The 14,510-nt window shown below is 44.8% G+C and overlaps 1 protein-coding gene and 1 long non-coding RNA gene across 2 annotated transcripts in view; one reads left to right on the forward strand and one right to left on the reverse strand.

The window, feature by feature from the left end:
- Positions 1–6,626, forward strand: part of GP2 (glycoprotein 2) — a 39,767-nt gene extending 33,141 nt beyond the window's left edge. The window contains exon 12 of the mRNA XM_072753726.1: positions 6,347–6,626. Coding sequence (XP_072609827.1) covers positions 6,347–6,533 — 187 coding nt within the window. The 3' untranslated portion in view covers positions 6,534–6,626. The remainder of the gene's footprint in view (positions 1–6,346) is intronic.
- The window catches only part of LOC140598306 (uncharacterized), a 132,562-nt gene that overhangs the window by 19,560 nt on the left and 98,492 nt on the right, over positions 1–14,510 (reverse strand). The window lies entirely within an intron of this gene.

Here is a 14,510-nt window from a genome sequence, read left to right on the forward strand (position 1 = left end):
CCTGGGTTCAAACCCCTATACCACACTGCCAGTATCTGCATGACTGTCTCCTGCTACAGCCTTTTAAGCCTTTCAAGGACAAAGATTGTGTGTAATTTATCATTGTACTTCTAACACCCAGGACATGTTAGGCACATAACAAATGATTTAATTAATTAACTGTCAGAATAGTGTGTGATAAATATCCACCACCTACTGTGTGCCAGGCAATCTGCTTGCCACTTTCCTAATACGGGGAGAGAGAAAGGATAGAGTTCGAACCCAAGAACCTTGGTTTCATTCTCACTAGGACCAAAGACTGCCCACAGGACTCCAGGGCTGGTGGCCTCTGGTGAGTTACATGGTCTTTGTAAGCTTTAGCTCTTCATTTGTAACTGGGGACAGCAAATGTGGCTATTTCACAGGATTGAGTGACATACATATGGTGCCTAGCACAGTGCCTAGTACATAGCCAGGGCTCAGTAAATATGGGCTGCTATTGTCCTCTCATTTTATCCTCATGACAACCCACTGTTGTTACCATACTGCTATTTTCTTCTTTAGCTGAGGAAAATGAATCTCCCAGCAGTTGCAAAGCTAGTAAGTAGCAGAGCAGGGCCTAGAACCCAGGATGGTCCTATAGTAAATCTAAGCTTTTTTCTCTCTGGGTCCTCTCAGGCAGACATAGTGTTTTAGTGACCTTTGCCTGCTCCCCTGGAGAAGGCTGCCTACTGGGGAGCAGTGGGGAGGACTGCCTGCAGGAAACAAGAGGCTGCCTTGAGCATCCAGGCTCAGAGGGAGATTCTATCTTTTCCCATTCCCTGAATCTATGTGTGCCCGGAAGAGCGGTGGCCCTAAAGCCTGCAGAAGTGATGGCTGGCAAGCAGAGCACAGGGAGACAAGAGGTGGGGGGGGGGGGGGCACAAGGAAGAGTGGCAGAGTGGCGGTGGAGGATGATGGAGGGGAGAGGGGTGGTGGATGGACAGGATGATTGTCCAGAGAAGACAGAAAGGTGACTAGGACTATTTGGGGCAGGGAGCTAGGGGGCTGAGGAGAGGGAAGGGTGGCCTGGGAAGGGGAGGGGGCTGAGAAGGTCTCCGCATGGTAGTGAGCCGATCTCTCCCTGAGTGGAAGAGCTGTTGCCATGACAACACCCAGAGCCAGATCGATGCTTGGCATTGGATGGAGTTCTCAGTCACTGCCATTTCCCTCCCCCTGTCTCTCTCCCCTGAAGTGGGAAGCATGTGAGGGAGTGTGGGGGGAGGGTGGGGGATCATCCCAGTCTCCCCGAATCATGACACGGGTCCCCAGAGCCCCCAACCTAGTACCTGAGAACGGGCCTGGTGGGGGACAGAAGGGAGTCCTCCTGCTTCCCTCCCAGCTCCTTTGAAGATGGGGTGAGGAGGGAGGGCAGGGTTCCCCTGAGAGCTGGAGGACTTCCTGGCTGCTTTCACTGGGGCACAAGGATACAGAAGACAAATGTCATCTTTTTACTTCAAGTCATACAGAGAGACCTGCAGAGGGGATCACAAGGCATGGGTTCAAATTCCTTTCAAGGTCTCTACTTCATCATGTAGAAAGAGCCAGCAAGGAATGGATTTTCTCTGAGGTTCCTTCCAGCTCTAAAAGCAACAACTTTTTTTTTCCAGTTAGCTTTATAAGGCCAGGCTACCCTTAGGACTGGCCCCCTATCATAGGACTGTAGGACTGTAGAATCCCCTATGGAATGCCTTTCTGCCTCAGTGTTGGTCTTCTCACTAGCCAGTTAAGAAGATCTGAAAGGACCAGGGTCTACTTTTTTGAGCTTCTTGAAAAGAAGCAAATACCACAGGGCAGGATAGCGTGTTGGCATATTATCAGGGGACAGGCCAGATGCTCTGGAGCCCTCACACCTTGACTGGAATGCTGAACCTGACACTGACTGGCTTATTGATGCTGGCAAGTTACACAACTTCTCTGAGACTTAGTTTCCTCCTCTGAAATGTAGGCTTTCGAGGAATATTAACATGGGGCAGGTACTGCTACAGCAAGCATTAAATGAGATGAAAGAAATGAAAGCACATTTAAAAGTAGCAATCATTATGTAGATATTTTAAATTATCAACAGTCATACTTGAGTGACTGTCCATCAGCCCTGATAGAAAAGATGGCTTAATGAGCACGGTGACTGTGAGAACAAATCCTAAACACCTATTAGATGCCAGGCACTTTAGTATCCCATTTGATCTCAACAACTCCGGGAGGCCTATTATTCCCATCTGTCAGTTGAAGAAACAGTCTCAGAGAGGTTAAGTGTATTTCCAAGGTCACAGCAAAGGTCAGGGACCAGTCTAGGATGTGAACTCAGGTCTCTCTGACTCCAAACTCCTCAGTGGAAAGATAGTTCTTGAGCTGAATCTCCTGTCCAAGGGGAGGGGGGGCGTGGCTTGGGGACTGTTTTGGCATAAAGATGAAAGGCTTTGGCAAGAAAGGCAGTGGGGGGCAGGTTGGTGAGAAAGTGAAGGTCAATTTATCCACATCTCCTGTAGGAGGATTTCTGAGTGAGTCCTAGTTCACGGGGATCTATCAAGGATGAGCAGTTTATCACTGATTTCAGCTCAGGGAGGAAGAAAGGGAGGAAGGAGAAAGGGAGGGAAAAAGAAAGAGGAAGGAGAGGTAAAAGGAGAAGGAGAAAGAGAAGAAGGAATGGTGAACAAGAAATCCTAGTTGCAAAACAATGAATCTCTCCTTTTTCTAGTCTAAAGGCCACAGGATTTTGCCAAGGTCCCACCCAGAGGGTCTGGAGAAGCCTGACCGCATCACCTCCACTTTCCCTCAAAGTGGCTTCAGGGTAGTGCGTGAATAAAGTGGGGGGAAGCATTTCAGAGCAAAGCAAGAAGTTGACAGAGTTGGGCTTTCCTGGAGGGCAGCATGAACCACACAAGTGGCCCTTGAAGCCAAGAGATTTCAAGAAATTCCAAGCCAGCGAAAGCCCAGCAGTGGCTCCCCAGCATCCAGACTGGAGCTGTTAGTGTCCAAGAGGCTGTGGGTGTGAGCTGGCCCAAAGGATGGGGAAGGGACTGGGAGAGGGCTGGCACTGAGAAGGCAGCAAGTTCTGCTCACTAACATCGCTGTGGATGCCAGCCTCCTGCTGTCTGCTTTGGTTGAGAAAATGAATACTTTTTTCCAAAGGAGTGAGTTTTGCTCTTACTTTGAAAATGAGCAGATTTGCTGGCACACAGTGGTCATTTTGCCTGTTAAGAGCATAATTTCTGCAGCGAGATGATCCTGGATTCTGTTCTTGGTCCAGCCTCTTGTTAGCAGTACAACCCCCGAGTATCAGTGTCTCCCTCTGAAAATGGGGTAGGGGTTATCTACCTTGGAGTGCTGGTATAGGGATTAAAGGAGATGATGTGTGAATGTTAGCTTAAAATAGCTGTCTTTTAACTTAGGATACGTATAGTGGCTGAGGGAAATTTCTTCTAGAATGTCTAGGTCCAGGGGGGAGGGAGGTGCTGGAATGGTCCCTGAGGGGCCATAGGAAGACACATCACTGGAGTTGTGAGGAGGCCAGTGTGTGAGATAACAGGGATGGACATGGGGCCATGTAGGAACAGAGTATTTCCTTTCTGTGGGATGAGATACCATCAGCCCCATTTTACAGATGAGGAGCTGAGGCTCAAGGAAGAGTTGATATTTAATTGAGTTCACCTAGTCACCAAGTCCCACCAAGTAATGGAACCAGAATGCAAGTCCAGGTGTTTCTGCTTTCAAAGCTGAGGCCTTTTCCATACGCTTCTCAGAGCAGCACTTGAAGGCAGGTAGTATTGGCACCCACTCAGGCAGGGGACTTTGCCTCTCTAAGCCTCAGTTGCCAATCTATAAATATAAAGTAAGGGTTAGATATGCTAATGAATATAAAAGAATCTAGCAATGGGAAAGTATATGAGGACGTTGTTTTTCTAAGATCCAAGAGTTCTGGGCTCTCGTCTTACCTCTGCCTCATTGTGCTGTGTGACCTTGGGCAAATCACAACCTCTCTGGGCTTTAGAGCATTAGAATTTCCAAGGCAACTTTAAATGCATGAGTGACTCAGCCTCCCCTCTAGAGATTCTGATTCAGTTGAGTCTGGGAGGAAGTCTACATATCTGGGTTCTTTTAAGTCCCCCAGGTGTTTTAGATGAGCAAACAGGGTCCAGATGACAACACAGGTCCTCAGATGTACTCCTTGGACCAGCAACATGAGCATCACCTGGGAACTTATTAGGAATGCAAAATCTCAGGCCTCATAGGGACCTACTGAATCAGAAACTCGAGTGATTTGTTTTTACAAGCCCCCTCCAACCTCCCTTGGCAATTCTAATGTATGTTCAAGTTTGAGAGCCTCTGGGCTACAGGATTCAAGCCAATGAGCCTATACTTTTTAGGCTGTGCATCAGAGGAACAAGGTGAAAAAACTGGATAAGAGCAGGAGAAAGTATGCGTAAAATTGGGGGGAAAAAAGAGGGATGGGAGAAAAGACCCAAAGAATCCAGAGGCAACTTTGACTTTGTCCCTGGGTGAGTTGGCATCACAGCTATGAAATGTGCTAAAAAATTTAAAAGGTCTCCAAAGACATGCTTCTCAAAACAGGGCATGCAGTGGGGGTGGTTGGAGATACGGAATGAAGATGGTGTGTCTTCCCGGAAAGTCAATTTACCAGAACATGTTTTAGGGGAAAAAGTTAAATTATTTCATCAATGAGTAATTGAAAACATGACTGTTAGATTAAAGCAAATAGATCTATGGTGCCACAGAATACCACCTGCTTGTATACTTCTTAGATAAAAGGAAAGCCTCAAAGACATTTTATACTTGCATTCAAGAGCTTTAGACAACAGCCTCAGACCCCTGGGGACCAGTTCTCTTTTCCTTGCCCTTTGGTGAAAAAATATAGTCATTAATGAATGAATTAATGGATTGACTGATTAGGTAAATGATTGAGTCCTACCTTGTGCCAAACACTCCACTGGACACCAGGGATGTACCAGTAACAAAAATAAGCAGAGTCTCTACTCTAGAAAAGCTATAGTGTAATAGGGGGGTGGTGAGCAGGCTCAGGCAGTAATCCAATTAGCATACAAATAAATACATAATTACAGGGGGAATTACAGGGGCGCCTGGGTGGCTCAGTCGGATAAGCATCTACCTTCGGCTGAGGTCATGATCTCAAGGTCCTGGGATAGAGCCCTGCATCAGGCTCCCTGCTCAGTGGGCAGTCTGCTTCTCCCTCTCCCTCTGCCCCTGCCCCTGCCCTCCACTCATGTTCTCCCTCTTTTAAATAAATAAATAAATAAATAAATAAATAAATAAATAAATAAATAAATATTTTTTTAAAAAAGCTTTTAAAAATACATAATTACAGACTGTGATAAGTATTCTGAGCAAGAAAAAAAAAAGGCAAAGAGAGATAGATGCAAGAGGATAAAATAGGGGGCCAGATCTAGAGTGAGGTCAAGAGAGGCTTCTCTGAAGAAGGGACACTGAAACCCAGAGGGAAAGACTGGTATGGGAAGCTTGTTCCTGGGAGGTCTGGAGAGAGCATGCCATGTCTCTGGCTTCCCAACCTGAAGCTTTTCCCTTCTGCTCTTTCATCCCTAGATCACACACAGCCCCCTCCAGGAAATGCTTCCTGACCCACTTCTGCCACTCTGACCATCCTCTGAATTTCCACATCTCATTCTTCCAGCACCTCTGGAATCACGACTCACTCTTATGTTCTTTCTGGTGCCACCTTCATGACGTTTTCTATACCCAAGGAATACCAATGCTAGAGTTGACTTAATCTTTTACCCAATACTATTATAAGAAAACCATGAATAAATAATGCCATAAATATGCCAGAGAAAAAGATATAAAGGGATAAGGTATAAAGGTATAATTCTCCCTTTGTTATGAAGGGAGATTTGAAAATGTTAGGAGGGTGTTCAAGGCAAATCGGCACTAACTGGGACATTCTCCTTGAGACCTTAGAAAGACAGATATGAGAAGGGAAATGCAGGCATTTTGTGCTCTGATGGTTATCTGTGTAGCTCCCAAAATAACTTCATGAGTTCCACTTCATGACTACACAGCATTGCTTATTTTTTTCTTGCATGTTTCATGTTTTGTTTTCAGGAGGATGTTAGGGCTCTGTAACAAAATTGTAAAATCTGGAGGGATAAAGGCTCTTTACATATATTCCATAGCACCTATGGTAAGTGTTCAAATGTTTCTTGATCCAGAGGGTGTTTTCTGATGAGCCATGACCCACACAAGAACGGAGGTATGTTACATCCTTAATCTCTTCCTTGAACTGTGCTAAACCTTTTGCATGTTTCACCTTTTTCTTTTCTTACAATATCTCTAGGATAGAGGTAGTATTGTCATCTCAACTCTACAGAGAAGAAACTGAGGCTCAAGAGATGGAAGGAAATGACTTGGTTGGGCTCATCCAGGAAGTAAGAGGCTGGACCAGGTCCGACACTGAAGTGCTCAGGGTCATTGAAGCCAGTGGCTCACACCACTTGGACACAGCAGGGCTGGCCCAGGTCTGAGTCACAGACACATATTCTGATTAATGGTGCTTACTTTTTAGAGGGGTTCCAGCAGATAAGATTCTTATGGAAGCATAAGATACATAGATATGAAACCGGGTGGAATGAACATAGATATGAAAGGGGTGGAATGAAAGAAATGAAGCCAAGTATTGCACACAACTGATTAACTCAGTAAAACCCATTATGAAACTGTCCTCAGCCATTGAACATCTGCCTCCAGCTCAGGGGGTAATCCTGGGGTCCTGGGATAGAGTTCTGCATTGGGCTCCCGGCAGGGGAGCCTGCTTCTCCCTCTGCCTGTGTCTCTGCCTCTCTAAAATCTCTCATGAATAAATAAAATCTTAAAAAAGAAAAGAAAAGAAAAGAAACTGTCCTCACCTATTCAGCCCTTCTGTAACTTCTCACTGCCTCCATATGGGTCTCAGATACCTGACGTGCATATTTTGCCATAATGATCTTCACTATACATATGACCTGGGTGCATTAATATTAAGTAAATAAACTTTATTTTGAATGCACTTATATGGTTCAAAATGCAAAACTTATAAAAGGGTACATAGCAAAAACTCTCCCACCTTCCCCTTTCACACAGATCCTCTTCCCAGAGACAACCACCATTGCTATGGTATGAATGTATGTGTTCCCCTCCCCCCAATTTCACATGTTGGAATCCTAGCCCCCAAGTGATGGTGTTAGAAGGTGGGGTCTTTGGGAGGCAGTTAGGTCCTGACGGTAGAACCTCCATGAATGGGATTGGTGTCCTGATAAAAGAGGCTCCAGCGACATCCCTGACATCCCTAGCCCCTCCTACCAGGTGAGGACACACCACAGCGAGAAGACACAAGCTGCGAACCAGGAAGAGGGCCTTCACCAGGACCCACAATGGCTACTACTACAACCCAGTCTCCAGAACTGTGAGAAATAAATTTCTGTTCCTTATAAGCCATGCTGCCTATGGTATTTTGTTACAGCAGACTGAGCAAACAAAGACAACTGGTATCAGTTTCTTGTGTGTCTTTCCAGAGGAAAAGACTACTAATGTCTACTAATATATAAGTAAATAGATGCACACATGCACACAAACACACATGCACACACACATAAACCCTTTTTATTTTTTACAAAGATTTTACTTATTTATTTATTTGAGAGAGAGAGAGAGAGACAATGCAGGGATAAGCAGGGGGAGTGACAGAGGAAGAGGGAGAAGTAAACTCCCTACTGAGCAGGGAGCCCAAAATGGGGCTCGATTATAGGACCTCGGGATTATATCTTGAGCCAAAGGCAGACGTTTAACTGACTGAGCCACCCAGGTGTCCCATATACACCCTTTATAAACAAAAATGAAGCATATAGGACATAATGTTCTTTCACTTGCTTTTATGACTTAACAATGCACCTCAGAGCTTGTTTTATTATCAGAATATAAAAAGCTTCCTTATTTTTTAGGGCTGCTTTGTGTTCACTTGCCCCATTCTTCAACCAGTCTTCAACTGATGAGCAATTAGGTGGCTTCTGATCTTTTGATACAGCAAACAATACAGCATGAATAATCTTTCAATTATACTATTCATGACATAGCATCCTCCTTTCAATCAACTGTTTCCAAAAACTTCTCTCCTGTCCTAAGCAATATCTATGAAGGCATAGATTTGATGAGCTCATGATATATTTTTCTAATTCACATTAACATGAATAGATAAGAAATTCACAACCATTTAAATCAAGGTGCTTGCCTGTGTACCACCTGTAACCATTTTGCTTAGCACGTGTGCCATGCATCCATTATTAAAGGAAACACTGGCCACCCGGACATTCCCAACTACTTGAGGATCTGCCCTCTGCCTTCCTCTCCAAATTCATTTCCCCGGTCTCCTACACTCCAACTTTGTGGAATCATAGGCCGTTTTAAGTTCATGCCAAATTGGATCGTGCCCCCAGAAACTTTGTACATGTCCTCCCCTGCCTGGAACAGCATCTGCACCTTGTCCCCTGGAAAGGGAAAGCTCCTATTCTTTCCTCAAGTCACAGTCTAAGGTCTCCCCCTCCAGGAAGCCCTCTCTGCCTTCTCCATCCAAACCTGCACCTACCTACCCACCTGGTTCCTGCTTGCTTCTATTTTAACCTTCAGCACACAGAGTTAGTACAGCACAGTGGTTACAAGAGTAAGGTCTGAGTTAGGCTGCCTGGGTTCAAACCCAACTCCACCACTTACTAGAAGCTTGACCTTGGGCAAATTGTTTACTCTCCTGGGGGTGTCATTTTTCCCATTTGTAGAATGGTGATGATTATAACATCTACCTCATAGTGAGGATCAAAAGATGTGTTTAGCAGAGGAAATGCTCTACAACTGTGCATTATAGCGATTATCTTTACAGCTCTGTTTCCCGTGCTACATTATTAGCTCATTTTAGCCTCCAAGCTCTCCAGTTTCTAATCCTGTCAGGCCTACCTTCCAAATAGATCTCATTTCTGAGCACTATCTCACCCTGACCACACTGCCAGCTGAATATGAGCCACCGTCCTCTCCCATCTGAGCATCAGCCTCCTAACGGCCTCTGTGTCCCATGTCCAATTTCTTCAGTCTATGCCTTACAGCAGAGGATCAGAGTCCCCTTTAAGATAGAAGTCAGATGAGGTCATATCCTGCTCTGAACCATCCAGAAGTTTCTATTCTTTTTTTTTTTCTTAAAATAAAGGCTTTCTTATTTTTAAAATAAAACCCAAATTCCTTACTATGGCAAAAGAGGCCCACACCATCTGGCCCCTGCCTCCCTCTATGGGTGCTCTCCCTCTTCTCCAGGCACACTGGCCTCCCTGCCATTTTTTGCCCCTCAGGCACACAGAGGTAGTCCCCACCTCACTCCTCAGCCTGTTCTTCCACACACTCCCGCCCAACACTTGCTCCATTCAGGCTCTGACTCCTACCCAGAATGACCATTGACTATCCCTCTCCAGTCCTTCTCTGTTCAAAACACTCATGGCTTCCCAACATGATGTTTATATGTGTCTATGTGTCCCACTGGAATGCTCCATAAAGACAGGGACTTTGTTTTATTTACTACTGTCTCCTCAATCCCCAAGGCAGTGCCTGGCACAAAGTAGATGCTCAATAAATATTTGCTGAGTGACCAGACAAATGACTGATGACAGTGCCCAGCACAGGGACAATAACATTTCTGAGGTCTAGCAAATGTCTGGAGAGGAATGGAGAGCTAGGGAAACAGAAGAACCAAGCACAGAGGAAGGAAGGAGAGAAGGAAGCCCAGAGGATTTTGGGTTTTAGCTGTCATGTCTCTTTATTGAGATATAATTTACATATCATGGGGGCACCTGGGTGTCTCGATCAGTTAAGCAGCTGCCTTCAGCTCAGGTCATGATCTCAGGGTCCTGGGATGGAGCCCTACAGCAGGCTGATCAGCATGGAGTCTGCTTCTCCTTCTCCCTCTGCCTCTCCTTCTGCTCATCTGTTCTCTCTCTCTCAAATAAATAAAATCTTTTTAAAAATTTACATATCATGAAAAGTACCCATTGCAAGTGTACAAATCAGTACATTTCAGTAAATTTCCATAGTGAGGAAACCATCATCACCACCCAGTTGTAGAAAGATCCCTCACTCTTCTGGCCTTTGCTCTTATCCTGCTCACAGCTCCCGTCCCAAACCACCACCAATCAGTTCTGTGCTCTCTAATTTTGCCTTTTCTAGAAACTTCATATAAATGGAATCATACATTATGTAGTCTTTTCTGTCTGGCTTTTTCTGCAACGTTTCATAATTATTTTTAGGTTCACCCATGTCAGGCATGCACCAGTAGCTTGTTCTTTCTTATTTCTGAGTAGCATTCCATCGTATAGATACACCACATTTTGTTTATCCATTTTCCAGTTGATGGATATTTGTGGGGTTTCTTGTCTTTAGACTATTATGAAGAATGTTGTCATGATTTTTCAGGCACATGTGTTTCCAAATGTCTGGGGTAGATTCGTAGCAGTGAAATTGCTGGGCCATATGATAAGTATATGTATGAGTCCAGAAGATTTTGATGCCCTAAGACTTTTGGAAGCTCCACTGAGGCTTATACGAAAATACTCCAAATGTTGTAGAGGAAAACACACGTAAAACTCAGTATGAGCTGCAAGCTCAGCTCCAAGTCCTAAGTACGTGGCCAATTCATTATGCCTGTGTTTGAAGCCCATTTGCAGTTGTATTTGATGTATTGTCTGTGGGGAGACGGTGAAATTTGCCAGCCTTCAGACTAACAACTGAGCCTAATTTTTCACCCAGTGATTCTAAAGAAGTTTCTTCTTGGCAGAGGTTTGGGCGAGGAACAGTTGAAATTGATTGTGGCAAATGGTGTGGGAAGAAGTGATACAGTCTTTACCACCAAAAAACACAAGTGAAAGGTGAAGTGAACATAATCATGTGGAAGAGTCCCTGGCCCCTTGTGAGATTTTGGTCCCTGCCAAGCATTCTGGACCCCCATCATCATTCCCAACTGCAGAGGCCTTGAAACCTAAGCCTTCCAGCATGCACAATCTCAGATCCTGCCAGGTGCATCTCAACAAAGCCTTGCTTCAGGTTTTAAACATTGTTATTATGATTTGGGGAATCATGATGAGCCAAAGCTTACTTGGGCTGTGATGGCATTTACAGAAAGCTTCCAGGCTTTCATCTCCTGCTTTGCCACACACCCCCCGCTCAGCTCTGCTTTACTTTAGCTTCAAAGACTTCACCCACTGAGGGAATTGACCTTCCAGTGAAAGCTTCAAGGGATGAACCCTCTTGGCCTCCATCCCTATCCTACTGCATGAGAAAATGAAATACTCATCACAGCTCTCCTTAGAGATCTTCTGTAGCATAAAATCAGAGTTGGTCCTAAGATTTAATTTCGGCTTCAAAAGTCAATCTGACATTCCCAACTGAACAATGCCCATTTGAAAAAGGTAAATAAATAAATAAAATTTTCTTAAAGCAGCATTTTCAGAGCTTTGGGTAAATATTCTCTCCGATGGGTTCCAGCCTCCCTGTAAAGAGAGAGGACACTGGGAAAATGATTGGTCACGTGAGCAGATTTCATAGGAGTTCTTGTTGCTGTTGTTTGTTTGATGTAATGGGGGTTCCATCTGAGAAGAAGGGGCTTCAGGCCATCTTTCAGGATCACCTGGAGGTGATCCATGTGGAAGAGTTGATTGACATGGGTGGAGATGGGAGAAAGAAGTGAGGTCACCATTGGTCTCAAGGCTAGGGTCTGAACCCTGGGGTGAAATGCTAAAGGAGCATCTGTGCAACTCAGGGAGCCCCTGTCAATATTTTGAGGGCCAGTGGACAAAGTGGGGCACGTGCAGAGCCAGGCAGATTTGACTCACTCCAGCACAAGCACACAGTGTGGCTTCTGCTCTGGAAAGAAGTTGAGAATGCAGGACCCACACATGGGGCAGGTTGCAGGCAATGGGCTGGAGGATCTGGGTTCAAAACCTTACTTTGCTTCTTCCTAACTGACTTTGGACAAGTCCCCTCACCTGTCTGTGCCTCAGTTTTCTTGTCTGTAAGCCAGATATATTAATAATGACCACCTCCTAAGTTTGCTATGAGGAATAAGTGAGTTAATACACAGAGAGGGCTTATCTGGGTGTATAGGAAGTGTTTGCTAAAAGTGTTGCATTCTTGCTGCTGTTATAGGTTTCCAGCTTTGAGGAGCCACTGGGTGACACCATCTATCATATACATTAATGTCAAGGTTATTCCAGCAAGAGCCACTGAAAAGCAACCTAGAGCAAACATACCCTGAAAGAGTCATTTGAGAGCTGATATGAAACCTCCTTGGGACTCCCAGCAGAACCTGGGTGACACTTTGCTGGAATGGGGTGGGAGGGAGCAAAAAGGCCTTTATTATATAGATAAGGGTGCCAGTCAGTGGAGTAGATATGACCACTGTTAATCATGACCTTGTTAGACTCAGCTTTGGGAGCCTGGGAATATCTGAGTTACCCAAACAAGAGACTGGCAGAAACATAGAGGACACAGCTGCTGAACGGTTTAGCACATTCATACTCCCCAGGTTCAAATCCCAGATCTGCCACTTCCTAACAATGTGTTTTGAGTGAATTAATGAAATCTCCCTGTGCCACAGTTTGACTCAATTGTAAAAATAAAAATAATAGTCCATACTTCATAAAGTGAATGTTGGGTTTGCAAAAGATCATTAAAGAATATCCTTAACATGAGTGCACAATAAACATCAAAGAGCCAAAATAGCAGATTAGGAACAAGAGGTTCTCATGTGCAAAGGCTTAGAGGTGGAGAGAGAGCAGAGGTGCAGGGATCAGTGAGAGGCAAGGTGTGAGGTTGTAGCTGCTCTGGGACCCACAGGCCTGTCCTGGGCTCATGGGACTTCTTTTACACAAATAGAGTGATGATGAGCAGGAAAGGGATGTCTGGGATCCTGATAAATGACCGTGATTGTATCTATGTCACATGAGCTAACTTGTAAGCCTTTTGAGAGCTGGAACCTTGTTTTTCCTACACATAGCACCTGCCGCTATCCCCAGCACAGAATGAGTGCTCAGTTGGTGGTTATGAGATGTTAAAAGCACTGAACAAATATCCAGATTGGGAATTTGGTCCAGCCTTGGCCTTTACTGATTCTCTCTAGGACCATGACCAAGTCATGCCATTGATGCCCAGCTTTTGGTGGACCAACAGAAATTATGGAAGGGACTTCGGAGACAAAGAAACAGAGGTCCAGAGGATAGGAAGAATGCAGTTAATGTCAAACATTAAGTTAGAAATAGAGTAAGGGCTAGTAACCATTCCTTCTGCTAAGCCCAGTTCCCATTCCCACCTGATTTCTCACAGGGAAGATGAATGATTTTTGCTATGGAGTTCAAGATCATATTCTCTGTCAAGCTTGCATATTTATTTTCAATGAGTTGGTAAATTCATCTCAAGACTGCATTCTTCCAGGGGCTCCTGGGTGGGTCAATGGTTGAGTGTCTGCCTTGGGCTCAGGTCGTGATCCTGGGGTCCTGGGATCAAGTCCCACCTCAAGCTCCCCACAGGGAGGCTGCTTCTCCCTCTGCCTATGTCTCTGCCTCTCTCTCTCTCTCTCTCTCTGTATCTCTCATGAATAGATAAAATATTTTTTAAAAAATTAAAAAAAGACTGTATTCTTCCAAACCAACTTGGGGAATAATAATAAGCAGCAATATGAAGAAGATAGCAATCCTATATTACAAATGAGGAAACCCAGCCTCAAAAAAGCTGAATTCACTTGCCCAAGTTCACACACCTGGTAGGGAAGCTGCAGAGTAGGAATCCAAACTCAGAACTTCCTGAATCCAAAAGCCGTGTGCTTTTCTCTCTACTGAAAGTGGATTCTGAGTAGTAGTTAGGGCACTTTGCCTGGAGCACAGGCTTCTGTTGGAGGTCTGGAATCCTGCCCTCACAGAAAGACCACTAAGACAGAAGACTATAGTCTGGGCTGATAGCTCCACCATTCTGAAGGTTTGAGACCATCTTAGTGAGCATGGCTACTTGGGAAAACCCATGAAAATCTGAAATTCTTCCTTCATGCTCTCCCCCTCTCCTTCTCTGAAGGGCAGTGGGCCTGTAAGAACAACCTTAGCTCTCACCACACCCCTCACTGATTTGGATAAACAGAAGTTAAACAGAAACACAGCTTCATGGATTCATAACTTAGAAAACTGAGGGAAACTAGGGCAAGCTCTGGGCTGTGACATCAGATGCAGCACAGGGGTTGCTGGTCACCCTCAAGTTAAATGGCCTCCAGAGACTCTCCACAATTCTTTCCTCCCAGCCCCAATCCTTTTCAAGAAAATCAATGCTTTCATTTCGCTGGAACTGAAATTCACATTTAAATCCCCATTACATCATAAAATATGTCTCGTGCATCCGCACACATTTACCAAATGTATTACTGTCTTTTGCATTTTTTTCCATAAAGATCTATCTTA

The sequence above is a fragment of the Vulpes vulpes genome, chromosome 3, assembly GCF_048418805.1.
Source record: "Vulpes vulpes isolate BD-2025 chromosome 3, VulVul3, whole genome shotgun sequence".
Classification (NCBI taxonomy): domain Eukaryota; kingdom Metazoa; phylum Chordata; class Mammalia; order Carnivora; family Canidae; genus Vulpes; species Vulpes vulpes.